The sequence below is a fragment of the Nannospalax galili genome, unplaced genomic scaffold (assembly GCF_000622305.1).
Source record: "Nannospalax galili isolate Female #2095 unplaced genomic scaffold, S.galili_v1.0 scaffold294, whole genome shotgun sequence".
In the NCBI taxonomy this organism is placed as follows: Eukaryota; Metazoa; Chordata; class Mammalia; order Rodentia; family Spalacidae; genus Nannospalax; species Nannospalax galili.
The window spans coordinates 52,282-71,285 of record NW_008335053.1 but is presented as its reverse complement, the minus strand read 5'-3'; the positions used below and the strand labels follow the sequence as shown (position 1 = coordinate 71,285).

The window sequence follows — 19,004 nt, the reverse complement described above, 5'->3', positions numbered from 1 at the left end:
CAGAAGACCTGGGTTCAAATCCCAGCACCCACATGGCAGCTAACAACTGTCTGTAACTCCAGTCTCAGGGGATCCAACAGCCTCTTCTGACCTCTGTGGGCATTGCATGACATGGGTGCACTTACTTACATGCAGGCAATACATGCATACACATTAAAAAAATATTTCCAAAAATAAATTCATTAAATAAATTTTGGCTTAGAATTAGAACAGAAATCCCAACAATTTCTGAAATGATCCAAAACATACTTCTTCCGTTTTGCACTATGGAGTTATGTGAATTGGTATTCTCAGCATTAATGACAATAAAATAAAAATATGAATTAACTTTGAAAAATACTAAAGATGTTCTAGGTCCCACAGTATAAAATGTTCAGCCAAGACTTAATTCTTTATATAAAAATAAGCACTTTCATCTCATTAGCATGCAAATTTATTTATTTTATTTTATTTTATTTGAGACAGGGTCTCCCTGGAGCCCCAGATGGCCTGAAACTCCCTATGTAGACCAGGCTGCTTTATCAATGGTAAAATTACATGTATACCAAAGAATTGCCTTAAAATAAATTTGTGATTTATTATCATTAAATGTTTGATTTATACATCTATACATGCAAGGTTGTGTAAAATTTTCTCAGGCCAAAGAGGGTTGCAATGGGGCTAGAGAGGTGGCTCAGGGGTTGGAAGTGCTTGCTGTTCTTCTAGAGGACCCAGGTTCAGTTCTCAACACCCATATGGTGGCTCTGTCCCTCTCTTTCAGCCTTTGTGGGCATTACACACATACCAGTAAATATATCAGCAATAAAAACATTTGTACAAATAAAAGTAAATAAATCATTTTTTAAAAAGAGGTAGAGGTTTGCAAGAGGAAATGTTTAAGAAGTCCTGGACTAGAAAAATGTGTAGAGAGAAGACAGATGCCAGGGTCTCTCTCCACGTCCCTGTAAACAAGCTGGGGAAACAGGCAGGTAGGTGGTACCCTTGTACTTTCTGACTAAAGGACAACTACCCTGGAAGGACTTTCTACCTTTTGACCTGCAATATCAGGCACCTTCTCATCTGTGCTCTCATTCTGCTCTCTTCCTCTTCTACTCTAGCAATTCCCACACCTGTTATTCTATGCATCTTTCTGCCAAGTAGGCTGTGAGCTCCTAAGAACTGCTTCTATTTATTTGTGATTTCCTGGTGACTAGCACAGTGCAAAGAGAAGGTGTTAGAGCAATGCCTAGTATATCGGTATTTTTAGTGGCTCCTGAAAGAATGTTGGCTCTGCTAGTACATGATTTTTTTTTTTTTTTTTTTTTTTTTTTTTTTGTTTGTTTGTTTGAGACAAGGTTTCACTCTGTAGCCCTGGTAAGCTTCAAACTCAGACAATCTTCCAGCCTCAGCTTCCTGAGTGCTGGTATTACAAGTATGCACTATCACACCCAGCTCTGTTCATGTTTTTTAAACAGTGACTTAGAGCTACATAGACATATCAATTTTAGACATGATATAAACCTAGGGAATATAATAAACATTTACAAAGAAAGAACCCAAAATTATGATGGTTGGGCTGGAGAGATGGTTAAATGGTTTAGAGTACTTGCTGCTCTTCTAGAAGACCTGAGTTTGGTTCCTAGCACCCAAATCAGGTGGCTCACAACTGCCTATAACTCCAGCAGCTCTAGGGGATCCAATTTTCTCTTCTGGCCTCTGGCCTCTGCAGGTACCTACACACAACTGCACAAATCCATCCTCACACACATAATTTTTTAAAATTGTGTTGATAAGCCTGGAATGATGGCCAAATTTAGCAAGACAAAGGACTAAAATAAGGCTCTTATAATAAGATAAAAGGGGGTAGGTAGCAAGATATGGCTCAGTGAGCAAAGTTCTTACTGTGCAAGCATGAGAACCTGAATTTGGATCACCAGCACCCAGATAAAGCTGGGCGTGCTGGCCTAGTTCTGAAACCCAGTTCTCGAGAAGTGGAGAGATGGGGTGCAGTTTGCTGGGCAGCTGATTCAGACAATCAGAGAGCTCCAGGTTCAAGTCAATGGATATTCTTTTCAAAGTCTTTATGAGATAGTACATTTAATTTTTTCAGTTACTAATGGGGCTAAAAAGGACAAACTTTGAAGTTTTTAAAGAATCATAATTATTTTTCATATTTATGTTCTTAGTTGTATTTCATACCCAGTAAAGAAGTTCATTCCTTTTGTCTTGCTTTCAACAAAATTTGTAGTACTCACTCTTTTGTCAGACTTTCAACAAGCTTATTTAGATCCAGGGCTGATTTAACTTTTCTGATCAAACACACTGGTTTTGTTTTTCTGTCTTTAGGATTTAAAGTATTTTAATTTGCATGTATATGAAAGCTCCTTTCCCCATCTTGATTTTTTTTTTTTTCATTAAAGAATTAAGGCTGCTGCTGGAGATGGTGGCACATGCCTTTGATCCCAGCACTGGGATCACACAGATCTCTGTGAGACTGAGGCCAGTCTGGTGTACATAGTTGAGTTCCAGTCCTGCTGGAACTACAGGGAGAGTCCCCCCCAAAACACATAAACACCAAAAAAGCAAAAATGAAAACACAAAACAAAAAGTAAAGTGGAGAGCAATAGAGGAAGACAGCTGTCAATCTCTGGCCTCCACATGTGCATGCATGGGTGAGCCACCTGAACACACATGCATATACCACATCCTCTCCCTTTACACATGTACACACACACATACACACAAGCAAAAACTGGGATTTGGGACTTGTGGTTATGCTAAGCTCTCACAATGACCAATGGACCAGGACACAAACAGAAACCAGAGAAAGAACAATCTCTTTAATAAATGCTGTTGGGTAAACTGGATATGCACATGTAGGAGCATGAAACTGGATCCTTATTTCATATCATATACAAACATAAACTAAAGATGGATTAAAGGCTGAAATGTAAGACCTGAAACTATTATTCTTGAAAACGGGGGAGAAAACTCCATGACATTGGTCTGGCAATGAATTTTTAGGTATGACACAAAGCAAAAATAAACAAATAGAACTGTATCGAACTAAAAACATACACAGCAAAGGAAATTATTAACAAAGTGAGGACAACACAAAATAGGAGAAAATATTTTCAAATTACTTGTCTGATAAGGGCTGTTAAAATCCAAAATATTTAAGAAGCTCAAACAACTTAGCTGTGTATAGTGGCATACACCTTTAATCTCAGCACTTGGGAGGCAGAGGCAGGCAGATCTTTGTGAGTTTGAAGCGAGCCTGGTCTACATAGTGGAATATAAGTGACATATTCCAAAGGGAAAAAAAAAAAAAAAAAAAAAAAAAAAAAAAAAAAAAAAAAAGGGCAAAGGCCAGGCATGATGGTACAGCACTTGGGGCTAAGGTCAAAGGATCATAAGTCCAGCTTTGGCTAAACAGTCAGACTCTGTCCCAACAAACAAATCAAAATGGGCAAAGGATCTGGACAGATATTTCCAAAAGAAAAAAAAAAGACATGAAAACTCAGCCCATACCTGTTGGAAAGCTGAAAGCACAGAACTAGTAAAAGTGTAAAGAAAGAGGAAGCTGCACATTGTTGGTGCATGCAAATTACCAGTCATATGGAAACATCATGGAAGTTCCTTATAAAACTAAAAACAAAACTGTAAAATCCTTCTGTGTGCACATCCAGAGGAAATGAAGTTGCTGGTGAGATTTCTGCAGTCCCATGTTCATAAGAGCCAAGATAGGAAATCAACTCAAGTGTTAGTGAATAGATCAAATACAACATACACATACATGGGAGCCATACAATCTTAAAAAGGAAATCCTGCTATTTGTAACAACACAAATGAACCTAAAGGATGTTAGCCTATGTGAAATAAGCCCAAAACAAAGTCAAATACATATGTTCTCATTATGTGTGATAATAGTTCAACATCACAGATGTGGAAAGTAGAATGAGAAGCTGTTGAGCAAAGGGTACACTTCCAACACCAGGAAGAGTAAGTTTTCGGATATATTACACAGCATGGTGACTAGGAGGAAAAAAAAATGTGCTTTGTGTTTCAAAATAAGTAAATTTCAAATGTCTTACCATAAAAACAGCTAACAAAGACAATGGATAGTTAATCATCTTGATTTATTTGCCCCACACTGGCTACACATCAAAACATTGAAAGATTCATTTGCAGTCAACCCCTCCTCTGTATAGATTCCACTCTACTCAGAGATACTGTACTCTTTCCCTAGCACCGTCACAACTGCTCAACTGAAAAAAAAAGTTAAGTTCCAGCAAAAGGTAGAGTAAGTTCTAGTATAAATATAGATGATGAATTAAAGGTAGCAAAACATTTATAATGCAGATAGGAATCTTTTAAAAAGGAAAGAAAATCCAAAAGACCAGAAAAAGAGGATGGGATTTAAGAACAAGTGCTACAACTACGTCAGGGAGGAATTAAGAGTCACAGGAGAGAACAAGGCCAAAGAATGACAGAGGAAGTGCCAAGGAACAGGAAGGGGCAGAAATGGCAATAATTGAAAAGACGTCAAAATACAGATTCAACAAGCACATGGAGTCTAAAGCGGGGTTAGTCAAAGCAAGGCCACAACCAATCACATCTAGAGAAATCACAGAACTTATACAGCAAGTATATCATCTTAATTAGAAACAAAAAACTAGTTTTCCAGAAAGGACATTCCTGGGCTTCTCAAGAAAGGTCAGATTACAATGAAATAGTTTCTTCAAAATATTCATGCAAAAGAACTATTAACTTAGAATTCTATAGTCAGCCATCCTTCAAGAGCAAGAGTTGATGAGTGCTGCCAGGGATGTGTGTATCTCAGTGCATGCAGAGATGGGGGGTTGGAGGGGGACGACGGTGCCAAGAGACAGATTTTGGCAAAGACCTGAAGTTAATGGAATCCTAAAGTCTGTACTTTAGGGTAAGGGCAACTGAACTCAGCAGATAGTTTGTGAATGTATGCTATTCTCTCTTCTTTTTTTGTATCTTTGAAATACTTCAGAAAAACATACCAGACAACAGGTTAAAAAGAAAAAAAATATAGAGAGCTAAATAAACAGTGAAGATTTTTGAAAACTGGTAACAATATTAGCAAAGGCAAGATGAATCACTCTGATGTTACTGTTGTGTATATACAATCAGCAAAACCCTATAGAAAACAATTTGACAACAAAAATAAACACCTTAAATTCTGTACCTTCAACAGCAATTCTATTTTTAGTGATTTATCCTAAGAAAATTACTGGACATATATGCAAACATACCATAATATGTTCATTATAGCAGAAGATTGGTTAAATATATTATAATACATCCACAAGAGATTACTGTATTTCTACAAAAAATTAAAAATAGCAGTCAAAAAGTAATAGAAAATAAAGGAACATTTGGGGGCAAGAAAACATGCCTACATTCTTTTATTAAGTAAAACAATCAGATTTACAAAACAGGGACTATAGTCTTCACCTTAGAAATTCTCTACATAGACTCAAGATCTATATACATCAAAATACTGAGTTACTTAGGTGGTGTTTTTTTTTTTTTCTTTTATTCATCAGAATTTTCTAAATTTTCTAAAATGAGTATAACCATTTCATAGAACAAGCTCATGAAAAAAGCTATACAAAAATTAGGTCTCTGTGAAAAATAAGGCCAGCAAAGGGATATCTATATATATTATATATATATTCCCTTATTGTCTACCAATTGTTAAATTTAAATTTTGTAAGTTATTTTTCCTTGGCTGTTGTTTACTTTGATATAAGGCTGGCATTAAACTCATAACCTCCTGTTTCAGCCTGTTAGTGCTGGGATTACAAGCATGTGCCACTACATTTGACAATCTCTTTAATTCTCATAACACAGACATCATCCTTACTCAAGCTATAATAATCTAAAATTTCAAATGAAACATCTTTTTTGCTTAATATTTGAGAATTTTCTGGTAACCGATGGAGAAAATACCTCTACCTAACTGACTCTATATGGCACTTGCTTGAAGCCTCTGCTGTTAGGATAGAATATTTTGGTTTTGGTGCCCTTTAATAAAGAGCTGCAGATCAATTTGTTTACTATTCACATCTCAGATTACTTATCACTTCTATTATCAATTCAGATCTAAAGATGGCTCCAAATTGCTGGTATCTCCTCCAATATATTTAATCCTTTCACTATTAAAATGATATTTTATAACCACATGAAGTCAAAGTCTAACTAGCAGGAAATCTTACATATTAAACGTTTATGCTCTGTTATTATCAATTTGTATTTTGTTTCCTTATTTACTTTACATGTGCCAAAATAAACTTATCTAAGACATTTTGCTTAATATACTTAAGTAGCTACCATCTTTCAATACAATACCCTTTCAGCTGTTTCCACATTCATTTCAAGTATTCCTCTATGATTTCTTAAAACTGCAAATCTATATAAACTTTTTCTACTAGACTAGGCTTCAATGTAAGATTTTTTAAATTACTGATGTTATACCTGCTTAATGAAGAAAAATATATAAAAGGGAGGCATATAAAAGCAAGCAAAGGAAAAATTGTAATCACATATAATCCTGTTATGTAAATAAATGTCTGTTAATATTTTTTAAAAAAACAACTCTGAAAATCTGTGTGTGGTGTAGTTGTGTATTCTTTTAATCCCATATGTAGAGAGGTAGAGAGAGGCAGAGAGCTGCAGAGAGACAGAGAGAGAGAGAGAGAGAGAGAGAGAGAGAGAGAGAGAGAGAGGCAGAGAGGCAGGTGAATCTCTCTGTAAGATTGAGGCCAGTCTGGTCTATGTAGTGAGTTCCAGGCCAGCCATGGCTACAGGGAGACCCCGTTTCAAAAAAGACCAAAACTAACAACAACAGAAAACAAAACAACCCCTCAACCCAAACAAACAACAAAAAAATCCTTGCAAATCGAATTTTATAATTTTCCATCCTTAAATTCCTTGCTTTTAAAAAAGAAAATCAGAGGGTCAACACAGAGGAATCATTTCCTCCATGTTTCCAAGCAAAGCCAGCCATGGTCGAGCAGGACCTTTGATTTATCTTCACATAGGCGGAACTGGTAAAAGAAAGGAGCCTGGAGCTCCTCCCAAGCCCATGTGACCCCTGAGGAACAGATCCTCAAACGACCTTAAGAGTAAAAATAAATTGGTTTATATGGGCCAACTGTATGGCCTTAAACACCCAAAAGGAAAGTATAACCAAAGATTAAAGGGGCCAATACAATTTCTTAAGAGTCCATATGCGTAGCTAAAAGGTACATAACAAGCAACAATGCCAGATAGGAGAACCTTCTTTTGAGTTGTTGGCCAGGGTGGCCAAAGGGACTCCCAGATAGTTAACCCAGCATAGAACTGGGAAAATGAACAGCAGACCCCAATCTTATCTAAAGGAATATTGACAACTGATTGCTGCTAGATGAAGAACAGCTGACCTTCCTAAAACAAAGACCTCTAGATAGGCTGACTAGATTCACCAGATGGACAAGTAGTGGGGAATGGCTGGGGTGCTGCTGGGGTGCTGACAACACAGCAGACAGTAGCAGGGATATCAGAGCATAAGGGCTCTAGTGGGGGGGGGGAGGCTATGGGAGGGTGCCATCTGGGAAACAGGTGTATAGTTGAGTAAGATGGTTTGGGATGTTCTATGTGATACACACACACACACACACACACACAACAAACAAAAAATTTTTAAAGATGTATTATATTTAAAAAATAAATTCTCTATAGATAAGAAAAAATATTAAAAAAAGAAAATCAGAAATCTTTAACAATACGTAAAAAGCACTGAAAAATGCAGAGTCTACCTTTCCAGATTATCTCAGACCCACTCCTCCCTCAGTCTCTAACTACACTGACATGTCAGGTGAACCCATGCTCAGTCTGGTTTCAGGGTCTTTGCAGTGTGTTTTGCGGGCTATGAATCATTCATCTCTCCACCATAGCACTCAGTTTAAGATCCAAACTCAAATGTCACTTCCTCAGGAAAGCCTCTTTTTACTAGGTGGGTTTCCTCTCGTTGATACAACAGTTCCCCATTCTGTTTTTATTGCTCAACTTTGAATACTACATTGTGCAAATCATGTTAATTTTTGCCAGTAAACTGGAAACTGAAGAAGGCAGAGTCTATGCCTTTTTTGCCTGTGATTCCAACATCAGTTCTTAACACAATTCTTGACTAAGTGTACAGAGGTGATTCAGAGGGTTATGTGATCAATTTAACTGACAGGTTAGATGAATGACTCTTAACATGCTTTCTTTTTTAACTTCTAAGAAATGAAGGAAGTCACACTTGGGATTCTAATACTCGAAATTTTAATTGTGGTAGAGATATAGAACAAATATACCTCACTGAGAGGCAAGGCTTTATGAAGGACTGGCTGGCTACATCTTTGGTTTTTATTTGCTGGGCAAGTCAACATAACAATCTTTGAAACTAAAATTCTTCATTTGTAAAAGTGTAAAATTAGTCCTTTTAATCTCACAGTATCTTTGTAAGAACCAAATAAGATATGAGAAAGAATGATAAACCATAAAACACTAAACAAATGTTTTCTCACTTGCTTACTACTGAGTACAGGATGCATGGAAGTGCATTCATGGGAAAAATGATAAGTCAGAGCATTGTATCTTCTCCATTACATGAATGTCAATACAGGTAATACGGAAAAACCATGAAGAAATGAAAATTTGGTTTAGAGGTAAATCTGAGCTAAGTAACACCTGAATTTTCTAAGGTTTGTTGCTACTTCACATTCATTTTCTAGAGAAGAATAAAGGCAATGCTCTCTTTCTTTGACAAACCACTTATTTGGTAGTGGTGCTAAGGGTCAAACCTAGAGCCTCACATATTCAAGGAAAGCATTCTACCAATTGAGCTGTATTGCTAGCTCTAATAAGCACTTTTCTAATGTTAGAGAAATCTATCATAAAACCAAGTAAATCCTATCTAGCCAATGTTCTGGAAAATAATGATGAGTTACTTATGCTGAAATGTTCTAAGTGCTTTACACAGTCATGAGCTGCTCCTGGTCAATGACAGACCACATATAGTATGGTGGTCTCATAAGATTATAATAGAACTGAAAATTACTCCTATCTCCTAGTGATACTGGCCATCATAAAGTCCTAGCACAACCCATTTCTCAGGTATATAGGGTAATGATGCTATAAACAAACCTGCTACATTGCCAGCATATAAAAGTATAAGAAACATAGGCTATGACTACAACCCCAGCACTTGGTAGGCTGAAGCAGAATGAATGTGAGTTAGAGGCCAGCTTGGGCTATACAGTAAGACCCTGCCTCAAAAAAACAAAAGAGCTCAGTGCCTACAATTATGCAACAGTCATACTACTTGCTAACAAGTGGCTATTGCTGGTTTATACACATCCTATCCTGTACTTTTTATTGTTATTTTAGAATAAATAAAAGTTTTCTGTAAAGCAGACTACCATCCTAGTCCAGCAGCAGCCTCATCCATCTGGTATTTGCCTATTTCCTGAAGGCATCAAGGAGCCATGTCAAATGACTGACTTATGCCTTCAAGGTTTGTGTTAAGTATCTTGTCATGTTTAGAGAACAATCAGATTACCTAAGGACACATTTCTCAGAATATATCTCCACCTAAGCAACACATGACTATTAATACATATTTAAGCCTCTTAATAATTTGATCAAGTAGGTAATTATCATCATCTTCATTTCACAGACAGAAATGAGGCTTGAAAAGTTTGGATAAACTTGTCAAGTAGCACCCACGTGGCAGAACAGGGATTTAAATGCAGGCATTCTAGCTCCAGGATCCACACTGCTTTCTTTTTAATTCACTACCTTAAACTGTGATTCCACTCAAGCTTTGATTTCTCAACTTCTCCACACGTTTCTGTTGGCCAAGTTAAATATTTGTCTAACAAGTACAAAAGAAAGACATTTCTAAAACGAGGGGAGAAATGTAGCAAAAGAACACGTTAGCATTGTAATCTCATTGACTTAAAATTAATTACTTTTAATTAAGTACTTTTTTCCTTTTGGAATCTATCTACATTGAGTTTAGAAGAAACGATCAAAATAAAAATGGTTTAGTTGTGTACACTAACCAGGATGTGATCTACTCGGTCTCTTTTCTTTCTTCCAAATTTCATCATTTTCTGCCAATCTGTTTTGTGGTTTGACTCCTTTTTAAGACTGAACAGTTTGAGCACTTCAGTTGCTATGAAATTCTGTTGAAACAAGAGGAATGAATAAAACACAGAAACAAACTTCCTGCAATGCATGTGTTTACAATGCAGTAAACAGATTTATGCTAAGAATATATTATTTTGATAAAAGATTGCATAAATTTCTCTACTTTTAGTTCCATTTAGCAATTTGAAGGGAAAAGCATCTCAAATGCTTTGATTTTTTTGTTTTTATAAACATGTACAAGTAAATCCACTGATGGGAAGGAAAAATTACTTTAGAGTTCCCTTTATCAAGAACCACCATCAGGGGCTGGAGAGATGACTCAGAGCTTAAGAGCACTGGCTGCTCTTCTAGAAGACTACAGTTTGAATCCCAGCACCCACATGGTGGCTAACAACCATCTAGAACTCCAGTTCCAGGGGATCTGACACTCTACTGACCTTTGTGGGCACTGCATGACAAAGGTGCACTTTACATATATGCAGATATAACACTTATACACATAAAGCACACGAAGAAATAGAAATAAAAAATTTTAAAAATCTATCATTAGCTAACTAAATTTTATTTTATCTCTTATTTAGGGTTGTTTGTGTATTGCATGTATGTGCATGTGAGTGCAGTTGCTCTTGAAGGTCAGAGAAGGGTGCTGGATCCTCTGGAGCTGGAGTTACAGGCAGTTGTGAGCACAACATGGTGGCACATGTGAGCACAACATGGTGCTAGGAACCTATGCAGAAGACCTAACTTGGATCTTCTGTAATAGTATGTGCTCTTAACCAGTGAGCCATCTCTCCAGGCCCAATTATCTAACTTTAAAGCTAGCAAAACTAGTTAAGAAAGCTTAATATATATCTCTGAACTGGAAAAATCCCAAATAAATAGTTGGGAGCAATGCTACAGGAGAAAAGCACAGGACTTGGTCTGAACAGTATGTTCTGAATCAACAAGGTTCAAATAGTTTACATTAAAAATATAAATGAGCCAGGCATGGTGGTGCATGCCTTTAATCCCAGCACTTGGGTGGCAGAGGCAGGTGGATCTGTGAGTTCGAGGCCAGCCTGGTCTACATAGCGAGTTCCAGGTCAGCTGGGGCTACAGGGAGACCCTGTCTCAAAAAGACCAAAAAAAAAAAAAAAGAAAAGAAAAGAACACTTCAGTGTGAGAATCATGGTAAAGCCTTTTCTTTTTTAAAGATAGGGGTCTCACTACATAGCATGGCTGGCCTGGAACTCACTGGAACTCACAGAGATCTGCCTGCTTCTGCCTCCCAAGTGCTGGGATTAAAGGTGTGGTAATGCTGCTTCCCAAGTGCTGGGATTTAAAGGCATGGTAATGCTTGGTGTAAATCTTGGTTTTTGCTTATGAGACAGAGTCTTACTAAGTAGCCTAGTATGGCCTGGAACTCTGGAACTCAGGGCAATCCTCCTGCCTCAGGATAAGTGCTAGGATCATAGGCAGATGCCACCAAGCACAGGTGTTAACAATAGCTGAATTATCATCCTTAAAAATACTTTCAAAAAGGCTGGGTATGGTGGTGCATACCTTTAATCTCAGCACTCGGGAGGCAGGGGCAGGTAGATCTCTGTGAGATGAAGACCAGCCTGGTCTACATAGTAAATTCTAGGCCAGCTGTGGCCACAGGGAGATTCTGTCTCACAAACAAACAAAACAAGAACATTTTCAGCAATATGATTTCAGGGGGCTGGAGAGATGGCTCAGTCAGTGGTTAAGAGCACTGGCTGCTCTTGCAGAGGACCGAGTTCAATTCCTAGCACCCACATGGCAGCTAACAACTGTCTGTAACTCAAGTTCCAAGGATCCAACACTGTCTTCTGACCTCTGTGAACACTGCACAAGACAAGTGCAACTACCTACATGCAAACAATACACCCATACACATAAAATAACAAATATCTTTTAAAAATTAAAAAAAATTGATTTCGTATTAAAATGAACATGCAACATCTAGTCTATCCTATACTGATACATGCAGTTTGATGGCTGCCAGTATGTGTCTTATTTATCTTAGTTATTGTTATTAATATTTTTATTACTTTTGAAGATGTTTCCATTAAACAATAATGATTTCAGTGGGGAAGGGGACATATTTACGAATCAGAATCATCTGAGAATATTCTCAAACTGCCCAACTCCACTCACTACTCCCTGCCTACAGACAGGCACACAATGCATTCAGAGATTTATCCATTTTGGATGAGTGTAAGGAAGAGACTGTGCAAGTATATTTTGAAAAACTGCAAACTTTAAGCCAGAATTTGCCAAAATTTTACTACTTTAAGATAGCAAGTTTTCAGTAAAGGATCAGATTATACGTAGTTTAGGCTTTTGAGGACATATGGTCTTTTTCATAACTACCTAATTCCACTGTTGAAGGACAAAAGCAGTAGATAAACACAAATAAATATGTATAGCTGTGAACCAAACAACTTTTGCCGAATTAAGGAAACACATGCAGAACATACTGCCACCATTGCACATGTAGCCTGTGACTGGTGTACACAAACTTGAGGGTTCAAGGTTCTCTTTCACCCCCACCCTCCACTGCTTACTGAATGCTCATGATGAGAGATCCTTAGAACGTAGTACTATTGAAGAATATCGCTTTTATGATGTTCACAGATCTGTATAAATGAACAGGAAATAAAAAGAGATCATTTATAGTTTAGAGCTTACCTTGATTTCATCAAGGCTATTTGGATTTTTCACACGTCGGAAATAACTAGAATTGATTCTACATGGCTTCATCCAGACAGGCTGATTCAAGTTGGGATCTTCAGCAAATATTTCCTCAAAAATCTCTTTTGTTAAATCAAAAACCGCCTTAATAGAGAAAAACAAAACAAAACAAAACAAAAACAAATGGCTGAGAACCCAAACTTCAGACAATGGGCAAGAAACTTAAAAATAAAATAATCTTTTTATGTTACCTGTTTGTAGACCCTTTTGCTAGTGCTTTCTATATCTAGACCCTTACTGTCACAGCCAGGCAGTTTTGGAGGAATACTGATGCTGTGAATGTCTTGGCCTAATTCTTTCCATTTCCAAAGTTCTTCTGCTGCATTATGTACAAGACTTTCTACTTCCTCTACAGTATGAGGAACTGCCAATAATGTTTCACATGGCTTCTGGGGTGCTCTTTTAGGTTCTGCCATTAGAGGTACAATTGTTTCTTCTGCTTTATTTTTTTGGATCTTGTGAGAAGAGCTCAAACCAAAATCTTCATCAAACCAGTCTTGATCATCTCCCAATGAGCTCAGGAACTCCCGGCTGATCTCAAGCTCAGCAAGTCTCTTAGCTAGCTCTTCTTGGCCACTGGCACCAAAAACTGGGCTCTCCTACGGAAATAAAACATTCAAACAAGAGACCATTTAGTGACTTCACATTACCTAGCAGCTTTTAAAAGACAAAAGCTGGCCAGGCATGATGGCATACACCTTTAATCCCAGCACTCAGGAACAGAGGCAGATGGATCTCTGTGATTTCAAGCCCAGCCTGGTCTATACAGTGAGCTGGGGCTACAGGGAGACCCTGTCTCAAAAAGAACCCCCCCCCAAAAAAAACAAAGGAAGGTATGAAAGACAAAAGCTTATGTATTTAATATACATAAAATTAAAACAATACAGTGGCTACTAATGAACAACAACAAAAAATCATCCCCTTCTCACTATTCTGCTTCTATAAACATTATTAAATTTTCATAATAAAATCTTTGTTTTTTTCCTTTTTTATATCATCATTATTTTATTTCTTAAGTCTTATCTCTGGAATTCCAAAATGGGAAATGAAAATTCTCACCTTCAATAACTGTCTGGCTTAAGTTACTCAAAATCAATACTTTTTCTCAGTTATCCATGGGCAACCTAAACAAGCTGATGTCTGAGTATGCCATATATGTCATAGAGGATACATTTCAGTTTTATCAGAATCAACATCACAACTGGTAATCTCTGTAGGACCCCATCTGAATAGATATGTGAATAATTAATGTCATAGGCAAAAAAGAACTGGACTGAGAACCACAACATCTCACAGAATACATTTTCTAGTGAACCTGGAAGGAGACCTAATCTGTGAACAGGACACAGAGGCCACCAGTCTAGCAGTTTTAAAAAGATATGTCAGTTCCTACAAACCTGCCAGTGTTTCTGACAACCCTATAGTGACTACTCATGATGTAACAGTGGACAATTATATCTTAGACAGAAGAATAGCTACAAGTCCTTTACCAACTAGCACTGTGATCTTTATCTAATAAACAGCAAGTTGGGGAAAATGCCTGTCAAGAGACATAGAATTAAGATACACTACAAAGAAAGGTAACTAGACTCTTCTCTAGATAAAATACTTACAGGTCTGGGACACATATCTGGAGAGGATATTTCTTCTTTTTCATCATCCAATTCAGACTTTAAAAAGCAACTTGGAACACTGGGTGACTGTTCCTCAAGATTTGGGGATTGGTCTTGAAGTGGTACTTTCTTTTGGTCATCAAGATAATCTTGATTACTAAGCAGGATTTTCTCATTTCTGGCTTTCTTGATTTGTTGGAGTTGATTGACTGTGTCCTTCACAAAGACTTTTAGTAAACTGTCTGTCAGTAAGCTTATTGTTTCCAGTTGTTGCTTTGATGTTTTTTCTTCAGTTATTGATTTAAGTTGAACTTCTAATTGGTTTTTTTCTCTTGTTAAAAGATCCAGAAGTGGTGTAGAAGGCTTTTCTGAAACTTCAGAATAAAGCTTATCTTTCTTTTCTGTTAACTGCTGTTGCTTCAATTCTTCTGAATATGTGCTGTCCAGAGTATCATCTTCTGCAGCAGTGGAAATCTTTTCTGTGGCACGAGAAACAAGATCTTTGTTTTCCTTTGAAGAAATCAGGGAATCCACTGATTGTTGGTGAACATGGATTTCTAGGACCCCAGAGATGGCCTGTCTACTGTCTGTTTCTATTTTAAGGCTTCTATCTTTGTCCACTGAGACTTCTATATTATGCATACTAGGTAGCGATTTCTCACAAAAATATTCAACTGTATCGTTTTCTCTGTCTTTTAGACCCTCTGTATCTGTTTGCTCTTGATTATAGTTTTCATTTTGTTCATCTGAGTAAGAGTCTTCATCTTCATTTACACCTATATATTCATTAAAGTTTTCTAGAATGTGAGATAGTTTTTTAGGAGGAGCAAAAATACCATGTTTATCTTTACACACAAAATATACTATGCCATCATATGTTCCATTGTTATTTCCTTCAGGCTTATCCAACTCCACTCCAGCCCAAAATCCTTTAGCAAAGCTAGTTTCACCTTTGAATCGAAGAGTGCCTGGCTGGACATTGCCAATTAACACCCTATCCCCAATGTGGAAATCCAGTAACTCATCTACAGCAGAAATTGCAGCCAAGGAAAGGGATTCAGTAACTCCCTGTTCATGTTCCACATCACTGCGCTCTTTACTTTTCATCAGCTCAGTAGGGGACTTGAGTTCCAGCAGCCTTTCAGAGTGGACACCGCTGTGAATGGAAAGGCTTTTCTCACTTGGGCACTCACTGACTTCCTCATCACTGCCAAACCCAGTGGCTCTACTTCTAGAGCTCCTGGTTGGCTGTGACTTATCTCTGCAAGACTGCGAGTCTTTCCTGAGTGACAATGATGACACCTCAGAGTCATCTTTATTCATATTTTCAGCTGAAATTCCTTTCTTGAAATAAGACACTTCAAAATCTTCAGAATACGACAATTCTTTAGAAACAAAATGATGATCCGAGAAGGATGAGTCTCTTTTCTCTCTGTCTTTTTGTTCATGAGTATCTTTTGCTGACTGGATATCTTGACTATGATCTGTACTTTGATCTGACTCTTTCTCTTTCAACATTTCTTCTGTTTGATGAAAATTTTCCATGCTCAACCGAACTAGATCATTCTGAACATTTACAGAATCTAGCAGAAGAATTTTCTTTGAAAGCATTTCAGGTGAGTCATCCTGATTGAGGTCCAGTCTCAGTAAGACATCAGACTTCTCAGACTGTTTAGAACAGGCATCTTCAATCTCACTCTTCTCCAATTTTGTATATTCTACTTCTTGTATTTCTGAATTCTGACTAAATTCTTCAGCCTTAGCCTCTGACACATCATAAATTCTATCAGGGACATTTAGTTCCTTGAGAAGAGGTAATGAAGGCGCACTTTCAAGAGAATCTCCAGATTCTATCTGCGCTTCCCTTGATATTAGGATCTGAGATGACACCTGCAAATGTTCCTCGATTCGACTGTCCAATTCAATCACTCTCTTTGCATAGGCAGATAACGACTTTTCTGATACAGCTCTCTCAGAACCCGATAATGAAGAATCTTAAAAAAAAAACACATAAAAATTATTTTCTAACAATTTTTCAATTCTGAGATCTAAATTTAAATAAAAGCCAAGTCTCAGTGAAGAAAAAAACTCTGGTCAATAAATATAACTTGCTTTGTTTATCATATAAGGTAACTTTTTAAAAAAAGAAAATATACTGTATTGAGGATAGAAAATAAAAAAAATTAAAGCTTGGAATAATTTAAGTATTGCCTTCATTTATAAAATGAAAACGGGAACTAAATTTATAACATGATTATTTAGTATGATCATTTTCAAATCATGGAAAAATAAAATTGCATTAGATGTACTCTTCAAACAAAGAACAGGGAAAGGAGGACAAATATACTTCTATTTATTCTTCTGAAAGAATGATTTTTTTTTTAAGAGATCAAAACTAAGGCCTCTGATGTGAGATTACTTCTGCAAATTTCACTTTAAGAGCTGAAGTTGCAGAATAAGAAACAAATCAAGGGTTAAGTTTTTCATTCAGATCTCTATTTTGTCATTGATGCTAGGCAGGCTTTTTCTTGAGCCTCAGTGCAATTTCTTGACAGAATTTACATTTTATTTTCAGTATTTTCAATAACTGTTATTTTGAACTAAATTTAGAAAAATATACATAATCATTTATCATACAATCAGATAAAAGCATCTGATTAAGGAGGAATTTAGAGATGCTGATGAGTTGTAGCTATTCATCCTCACATCCCAGTTTTATCAGAAATATGGGTCAATAAAGACCGATTTGCATTTACGTAAGTGCACAATATGTGTGCAATGCTTAAGGAGATCAGAAGAGAGTGTCAGATTCCCTTGAACTGGAGTTATGGATGGTTATGAACTGCTATGTGGGTGCTGGGAACTGAACCCCAGTCCCCTGAAAGAGCAGAAAGTGCCCTTAACCACTGAGCCATTTCTCCAGCCCTTACTTTTCTAAATTAAAAAATTAAATTTATGTGTATGTGCCTGTGATGGCTAATCCTGGGTGTCAATTTGACTGGATCTGGGATTAACTGAAAGAGATCTTGATTGGATCATCTGAAACTGGAAGACACACCCTAAATGCGGGTGTTACCTTCTGATGGCAGCCCGAGAGTGCTTGTTGTGCAAAAGCTGGAGTGCCCTTGTGCATGTCTGTTACCCTAGTGCTGAGGAAGGCAGAGATGGGAAGATCACCAGGACTTTCTGGTCAGCAGCCTAGCTCCAGGCTCAGTGCCAGGTCAGGACTACTGAGGCATCCAGCCTCGTGGACTGAGCGACTACAGATTCTCAGCCTCTCCAGTGTGGTGCAGCCATTGTTGGACTACTCAGGCTCTATCCTATGAGCTAAGCTGATAAATCTCTATACATATAGATTCATTCTACCGGTTCTGTTTCTTTGGAGGACCCCGACTAATACAGATTGTGGTACCAGGAGTGGTTCTAGAGAAACAGAATTAAAAGGACGAATTTCTTTAATGGGCTTGTTGGTATTTGGAGCAGACTCTCCAACTCAAGAGTCTTCAGATAGCATGGAGAGCAATGAAAATCCGTAGTGTAGACTATTTGAAACTATTATGGAGATAGACCCATTTGAATCTCCTAACTCACCTCTTGTGAAGAGCAAGAAATTTAGTGAATCTATAGATAAAACATTTGAAAATTTGTGGAAAAATAAGAAAAAAATGATGCTGGCTGGTTACTTCTAGCATCTCCAGATAAACCTGGATCAGGCTGAGTTTATTGACATGGGCCCCCTGACTGGAGATTCTAGGTTTAATATGGAAGCTCGTACAGTTAAAAAGGGTGTTAAAAGTTTATTTGATTGGTTGGCTGAGGTATTTATCAAAAGATGGCCTACTGACAGAGAGGTGGAGATACCTGATATTCCTTGGCTTAGTGTTGATGAAGGGATTGTAAGGCTCAGGCAAATTGGTATGCTCGAGTGGATTCGCAGTGCAACACCAAATCCTCCACAATGGGAGGGCCCAGGGGACATGCCTTTTACTGATTTTATAAGATGGAAAAGTACTGAGAGAGACCCCAGAACGTCTAAAGAGCTTTGTTTTTGCTCTTTTCCTTACGCTGAATCTTACAGTTGGAGATGCTGCTGCTCAAGTGCATAAATTAAATGTAAATATAATAGGTGTAACAGGACCTCAGAGTAGGGGTCAGGTGGCAGTATTGAATTACCAAAGACAAGGTGAGTGTACTTATCAAAATGGGCGGCAAAGGCAAAACAATACCTACAATGGCATGACTCGAATGGACCTGTGGTACTGGCTAATCAATCATGGTGTTTTCAGGGACCACATACATAAGAAGCCTACTAAGTTTTTATTTGATCTGTATAAGCAGAAAACCTCTAGGACGAATGACAGGAAGTCAGTATTGGATCATAGCAATAGAGAATCTTGCTCAGTCAACCAATTTCCAGATTTGAGACAGTTAACGGACCCAGAA

The 19,004-nt window shown here is 37.5% G+C and overlaps 1 protein-coding gene across 1 annotated transcript in view; it reads right to left on the bottom strand.

Moving 5' to 3' along the window:
* Positions 1–19,004, bottom strand: part of Cep350 (centrosomal protein 350) — a gene marked incomplete in the record, with an annotated part of 74,252 nt that overhangs the window by 7,263 nt on the left and 47,985 nt on the right. Inside the window, 4 exon segments of the mRNA XM_029561912.1 lie at positions 10,104–10,226; positions 12,886–13,032; positions 13,140–13,547; positions 14,562–16,555. Of these exon segments, the coding sequence (XP_029417772.1) occupies positions 10,104–10,226; positions 12,886–13,032; positions 13,140–13,547; positions 14,562–16,555 (2,672 nt within the window).